Source organism: Panonychus citri, unplaced genomic scaffold (genome assembly GCF_014898815.1).
Source record: "Panonychus citri isolate SS breed McGregor unplaced genomic scaffold, ASM1489881v1 Contig00140, whole genome shotgun sequence".
NCBI classification, from domain to species: Eukaryota; Metazoa; Arthropoda; class Arachnida; order Trombidiformes; family Tetranychidae; genus Panonychus; species Panonychus citri.
The window spans coordinates 153,823-177,402 of NW_026515545.1; the positions used below are offsets into that span (position 1 = coordinate 153,823).

At 32.7% G+C, this 23,580-nt stretch overlaps 6 protein-coding genes and 2 pseudogenes across 6 annotated transcripts; 7 read left to right on the forward strand and 1 right to left on the reverse strand.

The window, feature by feature from the left end:
- The first annotated feature begins 1,875 nt into the window (after window positions 1-1,875).
- Window positions 1,876-3,628, forward strand: LOC128394808 (probable chitinase 10; annotated as a pseudogene).
- An 834-nt stretch (window positions 3,629-4,462) lies between these two features.
- On the forward strand, window positions 4,463-6,145 carry LOC128394810 (probable chitinase 10; annotated as a pseudogene).
- Window positions 6,146-6,176: 31 nt separating this feature from the next.
- Window positions 6,177-9,065, reverse strand: LOC128394805 (maternal embryonic leucine zipper kinase-like). The gene is made up of 7 exons (XM_053355175.1): window positions 8,821-9,065; window positions 8,482-8,684; window positions 8,192-8,404; window positions 7,619-8,128; window positions 7,136-7,532; window positions 6,817-7,051; window positions 6,177-6,741 (listed from the first exon to the last, which is right to left on the reverse strand). The coding sequence occupies exons 1-7, from the start codon at window positions 8,888-8,890 to the stop codon at window positions 6,561-6,563; spliced, it is 1,809 nt and encodes a 602-aa protein (XP_053211150.1). The 5' UTR covers window positions 8,891-9,065; the 3' UTR covers window positions 6,177-6,560.
- A 94-nt stretch (window positions 9,066-9,159) lies between these two features.
- Window positions 9,160-10,618, forward strand: LOC128394832 (cyclin-dependent kinase 2-associated protein 1-like). The gene is given in 3 exon segments (XM_053355202.1): window positions 9,160-9,426; window positions 9,861-10,154; window positions 10,157-10,618. Coding segments are annotated over 2 exon segments (426 nt in total). The 5' UTR covers window positions 9,160-9,426; window positions 9,861-9,868; the 3' UTR covers window positions 10,297-10,618.
- Window positions 10,619-10,861: 243 nt separating this feature from the next.
- LOC128394815 (protein TsetseEP-like) lies at window positions 10,862-13,514 on the forward strand. Its single transcript, XM_053355181.1, has 2 exons — window positions 10,862-11,543; window positions 12,264-13,514. Exons 1-2 carry the CDS (start codon window positions 11,478-11,480, stop codon window positions 13,275-13,277), a joined length of 1,080 nt encoding a protein of 359 aa, XP_053211156.1. The 5' UTR covers window positions 10,862-11,477; the 3' UTR covers window positions 13,278-13,514.
- Window positions 13,515-13,792: 278 nt separating this feature from the next.
- LOC128394814 (uncharacterized) lies at window positions 13,793-18,324 on the forward strand. Its single transcript, XM_053355180.1, has 8 exons — window positions 13,793-14,012; window positions 14,099-14,158; window positions 14,229-14,326; window positions 14,410-14,698; window positions 14,775-14,989; window positions 15,089-17,487; window positions 17,562-17,672; window positions 17,985-18,324. The coding sequence occupies exons 1-6, from the start codon at window positions 13,925-13,927 to the stop codon at window positions 15,515-15,517; spliced, it is 1,179 nt and encodes a 392-aa protein (XP_053211155.1). The 5' UTR covers window positions 13,793-13,924; the 3' UTR covers window positions 15,518-17,487; window positions 17,562-17,672; window positions 17,985-18,324.
- A 148-nt stretch (window positions 18,325-18,472) lies between these two features.
- On the forward strand, window positions 18,473-21,345 carry LOC128394804 (catenin beta-1-like). The gene has a single exon (XM_053355174.1). The coding sequence runs from the start codon at window positions 18,869-18,871 to the stop codon at window positions 20,870-20,872; it is 2,004 nt and encodes a 667-aa protein (XP_053211149.1). The 5' UTR covers window positions 18,473-18,868; the 3' UTR covers window positions 20,873-21,345.
- A 391-nt stretch (window positions 21,346-21,736) lies between these two features.
- LOC128394857 (uncharacterized) lies at window positions 21,737-23,285 on the forward strand. The gene is made up of 6 exons (XM_053355229.1): window positions 21,737-21,912; window positions 22,082-22,141; window positions 22,205-22,302; window positions 22,381-22,702; window positions 22,765-22,979; window positions 23,040-23,285. Exons 1-6 carry the CDS (start codon window positions 21,822-21,824, stop codon window positions 23,283-23,285), a joined length of 1,032 nt encoding a protein of 343 aa, XP_053211204.1. The 5' UTR covers window positions 21,737-21,821.
- Window positions 23,286-23,580: the final 295 nt, after the last annotated feature.

The following is a 23,580-nucleotide window of genomic DNA, read 5'->3' on the forward strand; positions in this document are numbered from 1 at the left end:
AAAACCAAATTTTTTTGAGAATTTGGTTTTTCTCAACATCGATTAATCGATGTTGTCATGAGTTAATCGAAATCAAAACACAATTTGAATTGATTAAGTTAACTAACTTTTTCTTGACCTTAAATTAGTTAATTATTTTGTTCTTCCTCTTGATTTAATGTTTTTCTGTTGTACATTTATCCATCTAATAGTCATTGTTATGGTAGACTATGTAATAAACAATTGACACAACAAAAGTGATACAGTTAAGTTGAATCGATAGAATCACAATTAGTTGGTTCAACTCATTTTTATTACGTTATTTGATTAGTCGGCAATTTCTAGGGTAATGTTATTCACACCGATGTTCATTTTCACCAGAATATGGATCAAGGTTTGAGATAATTATGGTTGAAATGTAATTAAAATGGTGACAAAGCCGAAACATTGAATTGGAAATCTCATCAACCTTTAAGTGTGTTAAGCTTTGACTGTTCACTTGGTGGGACATTTGCTGACCATTTAATTATTACCATGAAATTAATGAGATATTGTTCATGTGACCATATCAATTGTAACCTTGAATATTCAATATTCATTGAAATCACTTTGGATTTGAGAAAAATTTCCATCAAAATAACAAATTGTTGATGTTTAATTTGATTCGGATGAAAAACATCAAAGTGAGATTAATCAATTTCCATTATCTTTTTTTTCCCAAGTATCACGTAATTAATTCAAGGATTAACGACAATTAACTTGCAAATTGGAAACTCTTCCTTATTGTTTCTAATACTCTTTCAATAATAATAAACTAATTGTAATATTTCAATTGTCTATTGTATTGAATAGATCAGCTAATCTTAATTATCCAACTTCCGCCCTATCTTGTTACTAATCAACTCATGTCAATAACAATTAAATAATTACCATATTTCTTTATTATTATTATTATATAAGACTTGTATACTATGGTAATTAACTAATCATCTACCTAGAAATCATTGTTTTCAAATGCTCAGAACGGGTTATTAATAGTTATTGACTTAACTAAATTAATTTCAATTTCAAATGATGAAAATATCACAATGATCAAGGTTTAAAAATCTAAGCAAAGGGTTAATATCAATATGAATTAATTGTCAATTGATTGTTAATCAATTCACACCTAATGGGAAAATCAGTTAAATTCAATTTAACTGTTAATTTAACTAAATCAATTGTATAACCGTTTTGATTGATATCATCTCGCTATTAGATTTGATTTGACAGATTCATTAACAAGTTGATTCTGTCAATAAATTTTTCACCATTATGATTAAGTTTACCTAAGATAATGATCAGTTAATTGTAAACAACAATTACAATTAAACTTTCTCATTCCTTGGTAACATTGACAATTAGGTTAACAATAAAAGACAAATTTATGATATAATTATTTATTAGTTTAAATTGTGTTTACATATGAGATTTAAATTTTCAGTATTCGATAAATAATTAAAATTGATGATAACTTAATTTTTGATTATATTGACTTTGATTAGAGTTGATTGATGCCCCTGAAAATATTAAAATATTAAAATATTACCAATTGAACTTATATTAGCAGGGAAACAATTAACTCATGTAAATAAGCGGGTAATCGTAATAATGTTTGATAATATTAATTGTTAAGGAATAAGTTAATTGTAATTACTTAATTGGGAAACAAACAACAAAAAAAAACTCCGTGACAAAGCAACTTTGATTGGGAATAGAAAAGTTAATTGAGAAGGTAATTAGCATTTCAATCAACTAGGCTGAGCTTAACTATTCACCATGATGATGATCATCATAAACTTAATTAACATTAAAGGGAGTTGATTAATTGATTATAAATATGATGGATAAGCAATAGTCACCATGTTAGTTAATGGTTAGTTGTTGACGATTCACAATTAACCTTAAGTGATACTTGACTGTTTAAATTGTGCGAAATTGTAACTTTAACATGTTACCCTTTTCGAGTTTAATTGTTACTTTCACTCTTTTATTTGGAACAATTAACTGTCAGAATTGTCCATCAAGTGAGGGATATTTTCAAGATCCTTCGAACTGTTCAAAATTTTTCTACTGTTCGAGCGGAAAAATTGTTCACAAATACGAATGCGGTTCTAATTCCGTTTTTAATCCTGACCTGAAAATCTGCGATTGGAAAGAAAACACCAAATGTGAATCTGATTCATCTCCATCATCGACCACAACAACAGCGACTAAACCTTTGGTCGGGAAAACGAAATTCCGATAATTCAATTGAGACTTCAAGTTCTAACCCGCCGACTTCATCATCTACCTTTGCCCGACAACCTCGTCAACCTCACCCTCGACTTCAGCCCCAACTTCCACTTCCACTTAACACCACAACTCTTCAAATGTAATTGATGTTGAAACTGAGAATCCATATGAATGGCATCCACCCATTGGACCCACAACGACCGCCGAACCTGATCCAATGGAAGGTTTTAATGACGATTATAAGATCGTCTGTTATTTCACCAATTGGGCTTGGTACAGACCTCAAGGAGCAAAATTCATCCCGAAGACACTAATTCAAAGTATTGTACTCATATCAATTATGGATTCGCTGTTCTTGATTCCTCTTCATTGACTATTAAAATTCACGATTCATGGGATGTTGATAATCGTTTCTTGAAACGTGTCGCTGGTTTAAAATAATCCACGATTGAAGGTTTTACTTTCATTGGGAGGTTGGAATGATTCAGCCGTGATAAGTACTCGAGGTTGGTGAACAATCCATCGGCTCGACGAAACTTCATTAACCATTCGATCCAATTTTGGCCAAATTTGGTTTCGATGGGTTAGATCTCGACTGGGAGTACCCAAAGTGCTGGCAAACTACTTGTAAAGATGGACCAGAATCTGAGGCCAATTTCGCTCTTTTCGTTCATGAATTGAGACAAGCATACGAATCAAAAGGATGGCTATTGACCGCTGCAGTCTCACCTTCTAAACAGGTCATTGATGCTGGTTACGATGTTCCCGCTTTAGCTAAAGACTTTGACTTCATAAACGTCATGGCCTATGATATGCACGGACAATGGGACAAGTTTGCCGCTCATCATGCACCTTTATACCCAAGACAAGAGTCTTCATCATTCGACCCCAACGATGGTATTTTCAACATTAACTATACTGTTAATTACTGGATCGATCAAGGAATGCCCAAGAAAAGGTCATTCTTGGTGTTCCTTTCTATGGTCGCTCTTTCGCCCTCGAAGGTCAAGCTGGTTCACATTCATTGAAAGGCTATGGTGCTGCTGCTCTTCAAAGGTGAACCGGGTATTACCGAGAAAGGGTTACCTCGCTTTCTATGAAATCTGCGACTACCAAAAGAATCAAGGTTGGACTAAGGCTCGAGATCCGACAACCGGACTGCCTTTCGCTTTCAAGGGTAACCAATGGGTCGGTTATGATGACACCGAACAGATGAGAAAGAAAAGTGAATTCATCAAAGCCTCGACATCGGAGGTGCGATGGTCTGGTCTCGATCTCGACGATTTCATGGGCCGATGTTCCACGAAATGGCCTTTGCTCAAGACTTTGAATGCGGGATTAAGAGGTTAAATCTTTCGAAGCGATTGATTGTTAATCTGATTGATAAATGATCGAAAATCTTGGGAGTGATTTCACAAAATCGTCTTTGTTTTAATTATAAAAATGATTACATTTCTTATACGTTTGTTAAGAGGATATATAGAGATTATACAGTACAATGATTATCATAATTATTATATAAAATATACATTAAATTGTTTTTCAAGATACACAATTTCCATTCTGATTTCATCATATTTTTCTCGGTGCTTTTCGAGTATAATACAATAATTATTATATAAATATCATCAAGAGTATTGTTGAAACACTACTTTTGAACACATGTGATTTAAAGTCGATCAAGTCAAAAGGAGTAAAAATTTCCGTAATTTTCAAGAGCAGATTGTAGAGCATTAATCTCGGTTTCCATGAAATCTTCACCAAGTTTGGTTTTGTATACACTTTTGACCAGTCAAAGATGAGTAGCTAACCGAACTTTACTGAAACCACCTTGAAGAATCAGGAGAGAGAAAAGAAACACAATTCAATTGGTAGAATAAACAAAATTAGTCAACAACTAATCCGACAAACAATTACTCTAATTAAGAATCAAAAGAAACTCACCTTCACCAAGTTTCTCCTTATGGAGATAATATCCCTTCTGCTTTTCTACAATTATGATCAAACATTGTCAATTTCAATTTCTATTTGTTTTTATGTTTAACGAACGTGATTAATTCAAAGGTTTCATTTAATAAAATGGAAAGCAGTTTGATAATTTAAATTGTTTTCTTTTTTCCCTCTTCACTGGCTTGATATAAACAATTCAGGGCAATTAGATAAAAGGAAACGGAATTTCAAACTAAATTGTCTAATCATGTTAGTTGACGATTCACAATTAACCTTAAGTGATACTTGACTGTTTAAATTGTGCGAAATTATAACTTTAACATGTTACCCTTTTCGAGTTTAATTGTTACTTCTCTTCTCTTTGGGACAATTAACTGTCAGAATTGTCCATCAAGTGAGGGATATTTTCAAGATCCTTCGAACTGTTCAACATCGACCACAACAACAGCGACTAAACCTTTGGTCGGAGAAAATGAAATTCGATAATTCAATTGAGACTTCAAGTTCTAACCCTGACTTCTTCATCCACCTTTGCTCCAACAACCTCGTCAACCTCACCTCGACTTCAGCCCCAACTTCCACTTCCACTTCAACCACAACTCAAACGTCAAATGTAATTGATGTTGAAACTGAGAATCCATATGAATGGCATCCACCCATTGGACCCACAACGACCGCCGAACCTGATCGAATGGAAGGTTTTAATGACGATTATAAGATCGTCTGTTATGTCGCCGAACAGGCTTGGTACAGACCTCAGGGCAAAATTCATCCCCGAAGACACTATTTCAAAGTATTGTACTCATTATCAATTATGGATTCGCTGTTCTTGATTCCTCTTCATTGACTATTAAAATTCACGATTCATGGGCTGATGTTGATAATCGTTTCTTGAAACGTGTCGCTGGTTTAAGGAAAATAATCCACGATTGAAGGTTTTACTTTCATTGGGAGGTTGGGATGATTCAGCCGGTGATAAGTACTCAAGGCTGGTGCACAGTCCATCGGCTCGACGAAACTTCATTAACCATTCGATGCAATTTTTGGCCAAATTTGGTTTCGATGGATTAGATCTCGACTGGGAGTACCCAAAGTGCTGGCAAACTATTTGTAAAGATGGACCAGAATCTGACAAGGCCAATTTCGCTCTTTTCGTTCGAGAATTGAGACAAGCATTCGAACCAAAGAACTGATATTGAGCGTTGCTGTCTCACCTTCTAAACAGGTCATTGATGCTGGTTACGATGTTCCCGCTATATCTACAGCCGTTGACTTCATCAATGTCATGACCTATGATATGGGACCATGGCTCGAAAAGTTTAATAATCACCATGCACCTTTATACCCAAGACAAAAGTCTTCATCATTCGACCCCAACGATGATATTTTCAACATTAACTATACTGTTAATTACTGGATCGATCAAGGAATGCCCAAGAAAAGGTCATTCTTGGTGTTCCTTTCTATGAGATCTGCGACCACCAAAGAATCAAGGTTGGACTGAGGCTCGAGACCCGACAACCGGACTGCCTCGCTTTCAAGGGTAACCAACGGGTCGGTTATGATGACACCGAACAGATGGGAAAGATAAGTGAATTCGTCAAGAGCCTCGATATCGGAGGTGCGATGGTCTGGGCTCTCGACGATTTCATGGGTCGATATTGTTCCACAAAATGGCCTTTGCTCAAGACTTTGAATGCGGGATTAAGAATTGAATCTGATTTATCTATATCACCGATCACAAAATTAGCAACTAAACTTTTGGTCGGAGAAAATGAAATTCCCGATAATTCAATCGAGACTTCCAAACGGGTCATTGATGCTGGTTACGATATTCTCGATTCAGTTAAAACAGTTGACTTCATCAATTTCATGACCTATGATAAGGACGGACCATGGGAAAAGTGTACCGGTCATCATGCACCTTCAATTGATTGTTAATCTGATTGATAAATGATCGACAATCTTGGGAGTGATTTCACAAAAATCGTTTGTGTTTTAATTATAAAAATGATTACATTTCTTATACGTTTGTTAAGAGGGGATATATAGAGATTTATACAATGATTATCATAATTATTATATAAAATATACATTAAATTGTTTTTTCAAGATACACAATTTCCATTCTGATTTCATCATATTTTTCTCGGTGCTTTTTCGAGTATAATACAATAATTATTATATAAATATCATCAAGAGTATTGTTGAAACACTACTTTTGAACACATATTGTGATTTAAAGTCGATCAAGTCAAAAGGAGTTAAAAAAATTTCCGTAATTTTTACGTCTTCATTATGGTGCAAGTGCCAGCGTCAAATTCAAATTAATTGTTGACTTTAAAAAGAGGAAACAATTAACACTGGTAAATTTCGTTACTAATCCTCAGGATTTCTTCACAGATTCTTTTATAATGCCAAGCATCTCCCTTCAGTCTTTTTCGTTGGATGGCACATTTATCACCGAATACACAGATTTCCAAGTTAAATGAGCACATAGAATGATACTTGTTATTCAAGGCACAACTCAGAACGAATCTAAAAATAAGGAGAGAAAAAATTAGATTTTAACCGAAAAAAACAAAGAGTTGATTCGACGATTTATTCACTTACCCTTTACGTTTACAGTCGATTCCTTTTTGAATGAGAGCTTGCATGAGTTTCTCAATACAAATTTGAGGGTCAGAGAATTTGGTCATCGTTATGTTTCGAGTTGTGGTCGGAGCAGAAGATGTTATGTTTCTTGGGTGTTTTCTACTTGGAGTAGCTGATTCAATGATTTTCTTCAACAAACTCTTCTTGGGCGTTTGTAAGGGTGGAGGTCGTTTTGGTGGTGTGGAATAGTTTTCTATTAAAAATTAAGAAATTATTTAAACGATCATTAGCTATAGGGATTAACTCAACTTGAGTGAAATAGTTGTTGATAATTTACCTGAATCAGCAGCTTGATTATCCTCACTGCCAGGAACAATATCACCGAAAAGCTTTCGTTTTCGTGATGAATTAGGTGTATTAGCGACAACGGCTAAAGGAGATGAGCCTCTTTCTCCAGATTTAAGGTAGATTGGTATCTTGGAGTTCGGAGTGTTTGGACCAGAACCAGAAGTGTTGAGACTTTGAGGTGTATTCTGATTTTCTGACCCTTTAGGTTTGAAAGTTGAAAGTTTAGGCGTCTTGAAAGCTTGAACTTCGTCAATTTTGGCTCTAATTATGACTTTAGGAGTTCTACGAGTTGGAGTATTAACAGAAACTGGAGTAGTAACAGTCTTTGGTGTTGTTCGAGGAGGAGTAGCGACAGCTAAATTTCTGGGAATATTTGCAAGAGGACTCTGAATAGAACAAGTAAAAAGACATAGATTACATTTTAGATTCTAATTAGAATAAAATTTCATGTAAAGAGAAAAATAATGTTTACCTTAAGTCCATGTCGCTTTTTCTCTTTGAGCAACCAATAGGTTGCTGTTTGATAGCCAAATTTACGAATAATATTTGATCTCAATTCTGTGTAACTCAGAGTAGGAAAATATTTGTGAACTTGCCATAAAACCTCTTCGTCGAAAACATTTTTTTGGACTTCAACACTTTGGTTGGGCAAATAAGCCTTGATCCAAGGATTTTCGAGAAGCTCTCTAACAGTGACCCGCTTTTTAGGATCAACTTGGATCATTGATTGGATGAGACTTTTGGCCTCGGGTGATAACCAACTAGGCATACTAAACTTGCCAGCCTGAATCTTTTTGTAAAGATTTCCCATGTTATCATCATCAAAAGGAAGTTGTCCAACAAGAAGAGCATAAAGTATAACTCCAGCACTCCAAACATCAACTGCAGGTCCAGAATAAATATTACCTGATATGAGTTCAGGAGCTGCATAAGCTGGACTACCACAACATGTTCGTAGGTTTTGTAAATTTTGTGGATTATCCTGAATAACAATGATAGTTCATAGTTAGAAAAAAATTGATCCTACAAAAAATGGATAACTTACTTTGGACTGAGCAGCTAATCCAAAATCAATTAGTTTGATTTTATGATTTTTGTCGAAAAGTATATTTTCTGGTTTGAGATCACGATGAGCAAAGCCGTTGGAATGAAGATAAGCTAAACAATGGACAAGACAGCCCATAATTTCCTGAGATTCTTTTTCACTTAATCGATTTTTAGAAACAATATAATCAAAAAGTTCACCGCCGCTACAATACTGAAAATAAACGAAAATAAATGGCGGTTAAATACTCAAATTATCGAAAAGCAAGATAAATGGCTGATTCAACTCACCTCTAAAACAAGATAAATCATTTGTTCTGTTTCAATGACTTGTAACAGTTTAGCAATATGCTGATGATCAAGAGTTTTAAGAGCATTAATCTCGGTTTTCACACGAAATAAATCTTCACCAAGTTTAGTTTTGTCCATACACTTAACAGCCACTTTTTGACCAGTCAAAAGATGAGTAGCTAACCGAACTTTACTGAAACCACCTTGAAGAATCAGGAGACAAAGAAAAGAAACACAATTCAATTGGTAAGAGAATAAACAGAAATTAGTCAACAACTAACCAGGCAAAAAAAAATTACTCTAATTAAGAATCAATTTTAAAATGAAAAAGAAACTCACCTTCACCAAGTTTCTCCCTATGGAGATAATATCCCGCTTCAATGTCATACTCTTCTCGTTGATAATTCATATTGGTTATGTGGTGAAATTGAAACAATTAAGAAACACACATAAAACTGGGACAATGTTAAAATTTAATCGTCAATAACTTGGGGTAAACAATTAATAGAAACAAGATTAAAATTAACTATTAGTCCGTTTAAATGATCAACTTTCAAACTGCTCAGGAAATGGAAGTTGAAATTTGAAGTAATCAGTTGAATTGAGTTTCTCTTTGACCTGATTGGTCGAAGAGCAAACGTGCGCATGCGCAGGTCGAATTTAAATTATTTAAAAAGACAAATGTTTTCATCCGGTTAACTGTTTTTCATCGTTGATTAAACAGAAACGTTTGTTAATTAACTTTAATTGATCAGCTAATTGATGAGCAAATGTTTTCTACCTTTTAATGACCAGGAAGCTAAATCAAGCAGCTCATCAGTTGATCATTTCCTTGTTCCCCATTTTATGTGAGGTAAAACTTTGACGCGATTAATTGAAAAAAAATTTTTTCTTCTTCACTTTTAATTTTTATTCAAACAAACAAACAAATTCAACAATCTAAAGGTAAATAGCTAATTAATTAATCGATTTATGTTTCAATCAATCAAGATGAGAGAGAAAATAAAATTTACATTATCGTATCTCTAAAATCGTGACAAGGAAAAAAAACTCAATTCTTTCATGTTTTCCTTTATACTTTTGTATGAAAAAAAGAACAATAATTGTGAGAATTAAAATTGGCGCTCATCAAGTTGAAACTTCTAATGTGCTTTAGTTTAGTTCATCGATCGACAGATGGTGTTGGTGTTGGTCTTTAGTCTAAATGATTGATTGTTTTGTCTTATCAGCTGTTGAATTTATGGTCATTGATTTTTGGACGTTTATCTTTTGTCTTTATTGTCACCTCTTTATCTTTCCAATTTCAAGATTTATTTTTATTTCATCGATTTTTATAGTTAATTATTGTTCTTTCTGTTTTTCCCTCTTTCACCTTTAAGTGCAATCAATGGATCAATTTAATTTAAACTTTAATGTTAATCCTTCCAATAGTAATTCTAATAATAATAATAATCCTCCAATTCATCCTAATTTTGTACCAAGCGAAATGAATCAAGTACTTGCTGCTCAATATCAACAAAATTTTCTAACTGGTGGTCCACCAACTCTTGTTGTTAGTCAGAGTAATATTCCTTTATATCCTGGTTATCAAACAATTGGTACAAACAATCATAATATTAATGGAAATGGTGGTAATCAAACCTCAAAATACAATCAATTACTTGCTGTGATAGAGAAATGTCCAGAGATGTTCGACCAATTTATTCTGGTTCAAAGACTTCAACTGATCGTTTTAAACGTGGTATGATTCATGCGAAAGTTTTAATCAGAGAATGTATTCTCGAATTGGAAAGAAATCACAATAATAGAGGATAATTGATACTTGTATATAAACTATTACTATATTTAGTAATGGATGTTAACCCCTCCTTCATGGACAATCCATCCAGACAAACTGATTCATTTAATTCGTACAATGATTAAATTATCACCGCCCGCCTACCATTTTTTATCCTCAATCATGAAACAAAATTCGTGCAATCACATAGAAAGAGAAATACAAGTAACTCCATCTTTTTATTTAGTCGAAAATCGATTCATTTTCTCTTTTAATTTGACCAAATATATCTCTTTCCTCCTTCCCTTTTTACAATTTAATCTATTTTGAATAAAAAAAAAGTGAAATATTAACAATCAATTTTCAATTCAATTGATTTATTAATTATCTTATTGACGTTTCCAAACAAGATAACAAATGGATCACACATTTGAAAAGAACTTATCGGCAAACCGATAGATGGCACCACTAAATTCTCTTTCTTTTTCTCTGTCTACATTTTGTTTCTCTTTCTTTCTCTGTGTCGGTTAACCTCCATAGTTACTGTTGGTAAGAAAACAAATGCAGACTCTCCCTCTTGGTCTCTCTCTCCCTCTCTCTCTCATGTTCAGTTAAATTGTTAGTTGATCGTTTTAATTGTTGTTTAATTGCAACTAAATTGTGTCTCTCTTTTTCTCTCTTTCAGTCCCCCTGTTTTTCTGTTAATTAGCAACTTTGATTGATTGTCTTTTATTTCTGTTCGTCTTTATCCCTGTTAAATCGCCATCTTCATCTCATCATCAGGTAGTTTTGATCGGTTATTTCCAAAGAACAAACTATTTTGTTGGCCTTTTACTTTTCACAAGTGATAACACGCCCAAGTCATTTTCTTCACATTTTTACTCATTTTTTTCTTTTCTTTTCTACCCTGTTTATTAACTGTTCTCACTAATCATCATCATCATCATCTCGTATTCATCATTTGTGTTTCATTTGTTCTCTTTCTTTTCCTCTTTGCCTTTATTGAGGATCAATTTTGTCATCGTAACTGTTAATTGTTACTCACTGTTATTTTCTGGTTCTCTCTGGATTTTTCTCCTATTTCCGCTTTTTATTTTGTTCGTCTTTAAATCAGATATTCCTTCACTTGTTGGTGTATCTCATCAGTGAATATCTCGTTATTATTTTGATTTTTTTTGTTACTTCTATTTTACTTCAATTAATATAAACGCTAATCATCATGGGTGCTGCTGCTACCAAGTTGCGAAGAAAAGGAAATTCCAAACCAGATGCTAATCCCAATCAAGTAAGCCTCATTTTCCTCTCCTCTTGATAGATATTTATTTCTGATCATCAGACAGATAAAAATCTTTTAAGATTCTCTTCTCTCTTCATTTTCAATGTCAACGGTATAAATACTCGACTTGAGTGTATAAGCTAATTGGAAAATATTTCTCGTTAAAAATGTTCTTTTTTCACTCAATATTCTCATTATCATTAATTTCTATTGAGCTTTGAAATAGTTTTGAATCATCACTTGAAGAACTTGAATCGCCCATTACCTTATGAAACACTGCCAAATAGTTTTGGTTTAGTTAATCTCTCTCTCTCTCTCCTCAATTCTTGCTCTCTTATGGTTGAAATAAAAGTAAAAATTGATGAGGAGGGAAAAAGAAGGAGAAGAAGAAGATGGAGAAGCGATTTTCTTAAATAAAACTTGTTTAAAATCAGAGGTAAACATGTTTGCCCCTGATTATTTTTCTATCTTTGAGAGTACACACTGTTTTTTCTAATCATTTTCAGTAAAAAAACAGAATTAAGACAACTACTGAACAGAAATAGTTGCTCTCTCTTGTCTGGGTTGAGTTTCTACTCTTCAGTGACTATTTCAACTTTAGTCACTATTTTCTATTATTTATCACTATTATTATTATGATAAACACGTTGCAACTTATCGAAACAATACTATTGTTTTTTTACCTCCAGTTATTGTAATTTTACCTTTTTATTTTCCTTTTCTCTTGAGGTTGCTGAGGTCGACGTTGAAACAGAAGCATTAGAGAAAAGACCAGAAGCTCAATTAGGTACTGAATCAGAACCCGAACCTGCGGCGAGCGCTGAACCAGAACCAAAATCAACTCAAGATGAAGTACCAGAGCTTAAATCAGAATCTAAGCCAGCATCAGAACCTGAGACTGCGTCTGAATCGATTAAAGAAACAAATCAAGAACCAACACCAAATAAAGTAGTAGAAGATGAACCTAAAGTGGAACTTGATCCTGAGCCTACGCCCGAACCCGTACACGAACCTAAAGTAGAAACCAAGGTAGAATCTGAGTTGAAACTTCAACCCGAGGTACAATCTACCCCAGAACCAGAACTTAAAGTCGAATCCGAGCCTGAACCGGTGTCTAAGGTTGAATCTAACCCAGAGCCAGAACCAGTACCAGTACCAGAATCAGAACCAGAACCAGTATCAGAGCCAGTGCCAGAGCCTATGGTAGAATCTGAACCAACGCCAGAACCAGAATTGAAGCAAGAATCAGCATCGGAAACTTTACAAGAAACAATCCCCGAAACAATATCAGAGCCAGAAAGTGCTCCCGAGCCCGAACTCAAACCTGAACCTGAAATCGTGACCGTGACTGAGACCGAACCCGAACCCGAACCCGAACCTGAATCTAAGGTGGATCCTGAACCACAACCAGAGCTTGAACCTGAGTTGGAAACTGAATCCAAGGTAAAATCTGAGCCAGAACTTACGGTAGAATCTGAATCAGAGTCTAAGGTCGAATCCGTAATTGAACCAGAACCTAAGGAAGAATCAAACCAAGAACCAGAGACTAAGGAAGAACCTGAATCAACACCAACACCAGAACCAGAATCCAAACCAGAATCTGAGTTAGAGTCAACATCAGATCCAGAAACTAAGTCAGAAGCTGAGCCAGAATTTGAGTCAGAACCAAAGATGGAATCAGATGATTTACCTTGCCTACTGCAAATATGTTACCAATTTCTAATATGTCTTTATCTTAATTAATCAATTTACCCATGAGGTATTAATAGCGTTCGCTTTGTGATTTAAACTTTAAATTACAAATAATGTTAAACGATTCAAACTGTCAATTATTTTTTCGTATTGTTGAATCGAATTAAGATTAACTAATATCTATTTCTTCTACATCATCAGTTTATATAATCATTATACGTTGTGCTGAACAAACGATTCCTCATGATTATTATCTGACTAAATAAAACTACACTTGATAAACTTCAATTTAATTAACTGCAACTGTTTATTTATATTTATCAGAATTACTCAGATTTGATGAGATAATTTCGTCAATTGAACCGACGGTGAGAGTTAAATCTTAAAACAAGATAAATCTAGTCTCCAATTGAAATTCAATCGAAATACAAGATTAATCAGGTCATTAGTTAATTAGAACGATAAAAGATAAAAGATAAAAGATCGAATTCAATTATCCCGCCTGATTTCTTAAATTCTATTTCGAATTTAATTTGTTCTATTCTCTTTTCAATTAACCGTTTTCTCCACATTTAAATTAATTGTGATTCATTGATTTCGTGACTAATTCAATTTAAAGTCTAATTATCTCGCTGTTAATTAATTGTTTAGTTTCAAAGGTTAAAACTACTTCTGATCTTATCTTTTCTCGACAAACAATGAGTATTAATTGTTTACCTCCTGAATGTTTACTGGTCATCTTCAATTTCCTTGACCAATTGGATGATCTGAGACATTGTGCTTCTGGTGAGAGTCTTGCTTTTTGATTATATGACAATGTGATTGACTGATTAATTTTTACTTTGATTATATTCTTTTCTATCCCAATTTAGTTTGCTCCAAGTGGAAGTTATTGATTTTAGATCGATGTTCCAAAGTTGAATATTTACTCGGTATGTGGGCAAACCATTATTTTTCTAATTCTAATATAATATTGTACAATTGTATTTAAATTGTTGACAGAAAATCCATTTACCGATTCACCAGATAATATTGTTTACATTGGTCCTTCACCTAAATTGGAAAATCTAGAATTAGCTCAACTCTTTCCTAGACTAAAGGTGAAAACAACAATTTTTTTTTGTTGCATTTTCTTTATTTGTTTATGTTTAGTTGTTATTATTTTCTTATTTGCTCCATTTAGATTTTGGATACTTCTTATACTGGATTAGCTAACTGGGAAAATGCAACCAAAAGAGTCAAATCAATTAAAGGGCTAATTAACCACACCTTAGATAAAAATCAATCACCAATATACTTTCTCAACGATCTTGAAATGGTATCAACGGAACTTGTTGATTTTTTCGTTGTAAATCAACATATAACTAGGCAACTAAAACAAGTTTTCATTCAGAATGTTAATTTAGTTAAAATGAATGGGGTGACGTCTAAGTTTTATAACCTTCGTAGACTTCATATTGTAGACAAAAACTGTAAGTACATATGTAATTAAGTAACAATTCCCAATTTACGATTGTGATTTCCCGTTATATGACCTTCTCTTTTCAGGTTTCCAGAAGCTCTATAAAGGATCCAAGTTACATAAGCTCAAAATATTGGAATTTGATTTCGAGTCCATGGCCGGAGTTCTTGTTTACCCCGGATTTTGTTTCATTGATTTCTGCCCAAATCTGGAAAGTGCCTTTTTCCATGTTGAATCAACTTACTGCCAATTCAATACAGCAATTAAAATTAATTGTTTGAGAGATCTTGTCATAGAATATGTTAGTTACTCAAGAATTTAAGACTTTAAGAATTTATGGAATATTGAATATGATCTGTTAATCAGCTTTTCTAATTGTTTTTTTTACTTTAATCCACAGCAAAATGATAATCCAAGGGAGTGGTCACCTTTCTTTAGATCAGGAGGAAATGCTCAGAAATGGGAAACATTGAAATGTGTCCTGTCTAAATTTCCTAATTTAAAACATCTCGCTTTAAGGAATAATCTGAAAATCCGTGATGAAGATATTGAAGAACTACTGGAATTGCTACCTAATTTGGTTCTACTGGATGTGAGAGGATCAATTGAAATTACCCACAAATCTCTTGTTTATATTAATCAACACTGTCAACGGAATAAAAAGTTAATCACTTTCTATTTTGACACTGATATGCAAGCGCAAATGGATTGGCCTAAATTATCAGTTACTGGTCCGGATATTTGCCATGGATTTGACTTCATGAAAAACTGTTTCTTCAAACCATTCCGGTGTCTTCCTCTTCTCATGGAGAGCACAAAAGAATATTGAATTTTCAATCAATGATAAATCAAGAATCACATGATTAACAGTCAACTGATCAATTACTAATGATGCTAAAAGTAATCCGAGAATCTCTGAATTCCCATGAATTTGTTAATTGACATAAGCAAAGTTATCTTCTTTTCTGATGAAAATTTCTAATTTCTTTTTGTTTACAATCAAAAAAAAAATCAGAAAATTTCCCAAGTGAATTGTTTCCTGTTCTGAATCTCTTGAAATTTCACCAATTAGATGGATAACAGACTTACCTACATGTTAATCCCAATAGATTTCAACAAATCCACCAAGATGAAGACCTTGACCTCTAATAATCTTCAAGTCTTTCTGATATTTCCAGAGACTCTAATCAATCATCATGTCCATTTACTGTTGTTTATTTTTCTCATCATTAATATTTTGGTTTAAACCATAAACTCAACTCTTAATCACTTAACCACAATCAACTTTAAATTATCATCCAGTAAACACCAAATTCATTTCTACTATTAATATTTCAGCCCCATTGATAAAACAAATTTGATCGTTCCCACGATTAACTCATGTATTAATTATCATTCAATTTCCGACCAAAACTCATTTACTAAATTTAATCATGTCAATCAGAATCATAGAAATCGATCCACTTGATCTTGGAAATAATTTCCAATGTCATTAGTAAATTGTTGTTATTCAAACTGATCAATGTTAAGTTTTTCGATTTAACTAATTTGATTAGATAAATTAACGTTTATTTAAGATTAAAAATTTTGATTAGTTGATTAGATTGTCTGTTACATTCACTCTGAGAAGGTCTTAATTGTAATTATTAACAAATGATAATACAAGTGAAAGAAACGTTGATTGTAATTGGCAGAAAATGAGTTAATTAAACTGTCAAGGAACGTGATTAGAATCAGAGTGATTTAAAAACTATATTAAGGTGATGGTAATCAACCTTTACCCTTTGTTAAACTTCACATTAATCATAATTTAGTTTTTGATTAAATTGTTAATCACATTAACCAGAATCAATCATTTTCCCCTTTGATTGTTATTATTATTAAATAGTAACCAAGAGTTAATTGGTTATCAGGTAAATTTAAATACAATCAAATGATTAGTTGAATAATTTTGTAAATCAGTTGATTAATATGCAATTTAATTTTGCTAAATTAATCTTGTTAAATTGTGTAAATAATTGTTATATTAGTAAAACAATCAACGGTGAAATTTAATCAAATAATTATAATTGTAAAGGTAAACACAATTTAAACATAAACAAGATTAAAAATGAATCAAAATGAATTGTAATTTAAATTGTAAGGTATTAATAGTTGTATGATTACATAAGCAAATTATTGATTGTCACACAATTAAATTGTAATTTCATTCAAATTAAATTGTCAAACATTAAATGAGTAGTTAAACAATCAAATTAAACGTTCATTTAAATTCAACACAATTTAACAACAAACAATCTGATTAACAAAACTGTGAATGTTTAATTTAGTTTTGCTTGTTTTTTACCTGGGAAATTATTAATCAAAATTACGTTTTTTTTATGTTAATTGTGATTAATATAAACTCCACCTACATTTGAACAGTTTATGAGTAATTTAATTGTGATGAGCAACTCAGTGAATCAAATTTAATTCAGTTAAATTCAAGACCATTATCATTTGTTGGGTGAAAATTGATCATCAATCTATTACGAAAATCAGTTTAAACTTTGAAGTTGATTAAGCAATTGTACTTGGTGAACTTTAATTGTAACAATTAGCTGAATATAAATTGTGATTAACCACTGATCTAAATCCATCGATCTTAATCATTCAATCAACAATGTCACCAAAAATGTCAAAGATTAATATATTTACTTGTTATCTTTTAATTACTTTTTTGATTGTTGTCTCATTTACTGATCACCATTCATCAGCTCAAGTAATGAGGATCTGTGAAAATGGCGACTGCCTCCAATTGTAAGTAATTAAATTTAATCACTCCCTAAACTGTAAGCTAATTGTTGCCTCGTTAAATTGTTAACAATTAAAAGGGCTCGAAGAACCTCATTATCGGGAAACGATGATCTCAATGGCATTTTCAATTTAATGAGATACTTAAAACAAGGCAGAGTAATTGGAAGTAATTTCAATTCACCTTTCATGTGAGTATCCAAGTCAACAATTAACTAATTGTTCCAATCCAAATTCTAACATTTTCAAGATGAGTTCCAATGTTTCTATCCAAATCCAATGGTCCAATCCAAGAATATCAATGAATCGAATTGTAATAAAATTCGAGAATTAGAACTTTTTTTTTTTGATAAGAAAAAATTTCGAAACAATTAAATCATCTCGAATCACTCGATTCTTAATTGTTGTCTTTAACTTTGTTATAAATTAATCGCATTGATGATTGTTTTTTTTTATCTCATTTCTTAATTGATCAATCAACAATTGGACTGAATCTAAACCAGTGGGAAACGGAGTGTAATTAACACGGATAAAGAATGACAGATAAGTTTGAACAATTAACTAATCATAAAAATTGATTTTTCATTCTAATTTTCGTTTCTTTGGTTTAATCATAATATTATTTGACAATTAAATCTTTAAATTGAATAACGATGAAAAGTAACAATTACTTATCAATAGTTGTGATCATTTCTCTTGCAAGTTAATTGTTGTTTAGATTTATTTCCACTAATTAATTTTCTTTATCAAACAATTTAATGACTCTAATGATTGAGAAAATAAAAGATCGTTGTAATTGTAAAACATTTAAAATCTCTCGAAAATTAAATGATTAAAACTTGATCACTTTTCTCTTTACGATTATTTCGCTTTTCTCTTTTTTTCTCAACTCCTTTCATGATCAGAATCTTCATAATTCTGTTCACCAAATGAACTTCATCGTCCGATGTTCAATCAACTGTAATCAGAGATATTAATCTGGTAATAAGTTGATTACAATTAGATAATGAAAAGAAATGTAATTAGAAAGAATCAATGAAAACTCAATGAAAAAAGTGAGACTTGAAATAAACTGAAACTTTAAGAAAGCGCCTCAAGCCAATTTAGTCATTCGGTTGATTGGATGACTCATTTGTATTAATAGTTTCTGATTTTTATCATTTTAATAAAACGATTATCAATTTTTACAAAAAAACTGTTATCGATTTTTGATTGAAAGAGAAAAAGAAAGAAATCGAAAAATCGATTATTCGTTTCAGTCACTTGAATCGATGATAATCGATCGTTTTGATGGATCGCCACTTTGTTTTTCTTTGAGAAAGTTTCATTTTTTTATGTCAATTTTTTTACTTTGTTGTTCTGACAATACAATTAATTGTTCATCAGTATGACTTCATTGGAATTAAATAGATCTGAGCGTATTAGAGCTGCTCTATTCGATGATTTATCAAGTGACATTTTATATACAACATCGATCGACAATAAATCAGAAACATGTGTCCTTAGACTCTCTGAACCTGCACAAATGATTAAATTGGCGATTGAAGCTTTGATTAATTACCAGAATGACGCTGATTTGGCAACAAGTGCTGTTCCTGAGCTGTTGAAGCTATTAAATGATGAAGATGAAGTGGTGGTTAACAAAGCGACATTAATGGTTCACCATCTTTCGAAAAGTCGCTTCCGACACGCACTCATCAATTCTCCTCAAATGGTGTCCGCTCTTCTTAGGGCGATGTCAAATGCCGAAGCTGAAACAACCACTTGTGCTGCGAGTATTTTACATAATTTATCTCAACATCAACAAGGTCTTCTAGCGATTTTCAAGTCCGATGGAATCTCTGCCTTAATTAAGCTTCTCACCTCTCCAATCAATCGAGTTGTTTACTATTCCTTGACAACGATCTACAACCTGTTGCTTCATCAAGAAGGATCAAAAATGGCCGTTCGACTCGCCGGAGGGATCCAAAAGATGGTCACATTGTTGAATCATCCCAATCCTAAATTCCTCGCTCTTTTGACCGAATGTTTAACTTTACTTGCTTATGGAAATCAAGAGTCTAAGTTGATTATTCTCGCCTCAGGTGGTGTTCCAGAGATTGTGAACATTATGCTTATTCATAACTATGAGAAATTACTCTGGACAACATCTCGACTGCTCAAAGTTTTGTCCGTTTGTCAAAGTAACAAACTCGCGATCATCCAAGCCGGAGGAATCTACGCTTTGGATATGCACTTGGAACAACCCGGAAGATTACAATTAAGTTGCCTTTGGGCTTTGAGGAATTTATCTGATTCTGCCACCGATATTCTCAACATTGATCATCTTCTCCAAGTTCTACTCAATTTACTCAAAAGCGAAGATCTTAACGTGGTTGTTTGTTCGGTCGCTATTCTGTCCAATTTGACCTGCAACAATACCCAAAACAAACTATTCTTATGTCAACTAGATGCAATTGAAAAGATTGTTACAACCATCAAACAAGCTGGAGATAGACAAGAGATCGTTGAACCAGCAATTTGTGTTCTCAAACACCTGACACATCAGCATGAGGAAGCAGAAATAGCCCAGAATGATGTCCGTCTTCATGATGGTTTGAATTATATTGTAAATTTCTTGAATCTGCCGATCAGTTGGTCACTAATCAAAGGAATTGTGGGATTAATTCACAATCTGGCTCAATGTCCAGCCAACCAAGCGCCATTACGAGAAGCTGGAGTTATTCCCAAGTTGAATCAAATTTTATCCAAAGCTCAACAAGAGAGAAACTCATCTTCAGGATACATGGATGGTGTTAAAATCGCCGATATCATCGAGGGAACGATGTATTCATTCAAGATGTTAGCTCGAGATGTTCATAATCGATCCATTATCACAGAAATGAACTTAATCTCAACATTCGTGCAACTTTTATATTGTGACGATGAGAACGTTCAACAATCTGCTGTTGGTGTTCTCAGTGAACTGTCCCTCGAAAAGAAAGCCGTTGACATTATTGAATCTGAAGGAGCTACTGCAGCTCTTACTGAACTTCTCCATTCTAGAAATGAAGTGACAGCCACTTTCGCCGCCGCTGTTTTGTATCGAATGTCCGAAGACAAACCTCAGGATTACAAGAAGCGTCTATCATTGGAACTGACAGCAACCCTTTTCCGTGACGAACCCAATGATTGGACTTCAGCCGGTGAAGTGGAAAACGAGGTCTTACCACAAGCTGAATCTCACTACGGATCACTCGCCTCTCCCCTCAATCCTTATCCACAATCAATTTACGTCCAAACCACATCAGATATGGATGTTAACAATCCCTATTCATCACCATATTACAACGAACAGGACCAAGTCGCCAATAATGACCAATACTCCGCTTGGTACGACACTGACCTTTAACTTATCAACAATCAAATCAAAAACCGTTTCCAGTGACTTATCACCAATATTTCAGTGGCCTTATCAATTTAATCTTATTACTCTTATACAAATCTGACACTTTAAATAATAATTTACATTTTAATTTCTTACTATTAATATTTACCTAATAGAACATATTTAATAAATTATGCTGATTTAATAACAATCGCAAGTAAAAACAATAACATTGATTATCTTCCGTTAGAATTTGAATGAAAAGAAAATTAAAAATAAATAGTTACCACTTAACAACATTAGATGAGAAAAACAATTTTAATTGCAACAAATTGTTTCCCTTTAAATTGTTACCATCAAAAGTTAATTGGAAACGATTATTTTTTAAAAACGATTGTAAACTTTAATTACTAAACTGAATTTACAACAACAATCCTTGTAATTTAATGACTGGGAAAGAATTTGATTAACTAATTAAAAAATCATTTCTACCAATTTGTTTCTCAATTGTTAAATTTAGATTTAAATTGTTACTGTTGATTTAAACTGCTCGTTTCTTTGGCTTAATCATATTACTAAATTGAACACTATGAAAAGTAACAATCAATGTGATCATTTCTATTACAAATTAATTGTTGTTTAGATTTACTTTCACTAATTAATTTTCTTTACCCAACAATTTAATGACTCTAATTGTAAAACGTTTAAATCTCTCGAAAATTAAATGATTAAAACTGAATCACTTTTCTCTGTTTTTCTCAACTCATTTCATGATCAGAATCTTCATGATGATTAAACTATTTGCGTGATGTGATTCAAACCTTGTTGAGTAATTAAATTAAGCTTAATGACCTAAGCAACGCAGGCGTAATCCTAATCCTAATCCTAATCATGTATTGTTGATTGTGATTCAAATTGTTTATCCCAAAAATCAAATTGATATTTTACTCTAAAAGATCAACAAATTGGTCAAATGTTTCACATTGAAAAACTACCTGATGATTGTTTATCCTCCATTTTTGAATCTATTACAAATTTAGATGATTTAATTGTTTGTTCAAAAGGTAAGCAATTGATAATCAATTTTAATTGTCTCTCATTCACATTTTTACGGAAGTAGATTTTCATTTCAAAATAATCTGAAAATTAATCAGCGGTTCATTTAAATCGCATCGCAAATCATTTCTGCTGTTAACTGAATTTAATTTTCAATTCATTTTGATAATTTGATAGTTTGTCAACGCTGGAGGTTCCTGATTGTTCAGAGATTGAATAAGGTGAAATATTTAACTGGTAAGTATATTAATCGTAATGAATTGGTTCAACAATTAACTTAATTATCTTAATACTAATTAGACGACAGTAGTATTGGCTGTTTCAAGAATTCAATTTACTTCAATAAACTTGATTCACTGAGTCAAAGTCAATTGTTAGGACTATTGCCCAGATTTAAGGTCAGTTTCGGGTTTGATAAAGTTCACAATCAATAGGCCACCAATGTAAATTTGTTAATTGTCTCGATTTCATTTCAGATTCTTGACATTCGTCCCACAAACGAAACTAAATTTAAATCGATTGACATATTCAAAGTAATTGAAGGCATTAAATCAGTGAAAGGATTAATATATGAACCATGTTGGGATAAATTCCCATGTTCGATATCAAGAGTACTGACCATGAATCTCGAGATGATTGCTACCAATCTATTTGAGCCTTCGTTTATTGATTGTAATCAGAATCAATTAAAATTGAAGCAACTTTATTTCGCTGATTGTTTCCAGAATCATTTCGAGGAGATTGCAAATTCTGGTTATTTGAAAAATCTCCAAAGACTTCATATTGGAAGTCGCAATTGTAAGTAACAGAATTAATTTAATATCAAATTATTCGAAAAGTTCTAATGGTTCCAATCAAAGTTTCAATTAGTTCATATGATGGACCAGTATTGGAGAGTATAAAAATTTTGGAGGCTTGTTTATATTCATATGATGCCACTAATCCTTATCCTGGATTTCATTTCATGGATTTATGTCCATCCGTTGAAAGTGCTCATCATTTAATCAAGCCGAAAAAACTATCGATCAACCAAACAATCAAAAATAATTCACTGAGAAATTTAGTTCTGGATCATGTAAGTTACCAGCTAATTGTTTAAGATCAGTGTCAACAATTTAACTTTTTCTGATTGCAGCCGGAAAATTATGTATCAGATAATTGGACTGATTTGCGAAACTTGTTAATCAAGTATCCGAAATTGAAAAATCTCGCAATTAGAGGCGATTATGGGCTTGATGATTCTAATTTGACGGAATTACTTGACCTTATACCCGAAATTGTTATTCTTGATCTTCGCCAGTCAACCAGATTATCGGAAAAATCGAAAGATATTGTTAATCGATATTGTCAAAGGAAGAATAGAAATTTGGTTCTACAATAGGCCCGATCAACGTATCGAACACGATTGGCCTGAACTTGCATCTCAAACTAATCAACGAATCTGTCAAGGGTTCGATTTCATGAGAAATTGTTTTCTCAAAACATTTCAACAACTTCCTTATCTTATTGATCCAATCGAAGATGATTAATTGTTGTATTAAAACAAAACGAAATGTTGATTAAGATGAAGATAATTCTAGAAATTGGTAACTTGATCACAATTCTGTTCTGTAATCAACTATTGATTCCTCACTAATCATGATAGCTGAAAGATAGTTCATCTAGAGATGAAGATC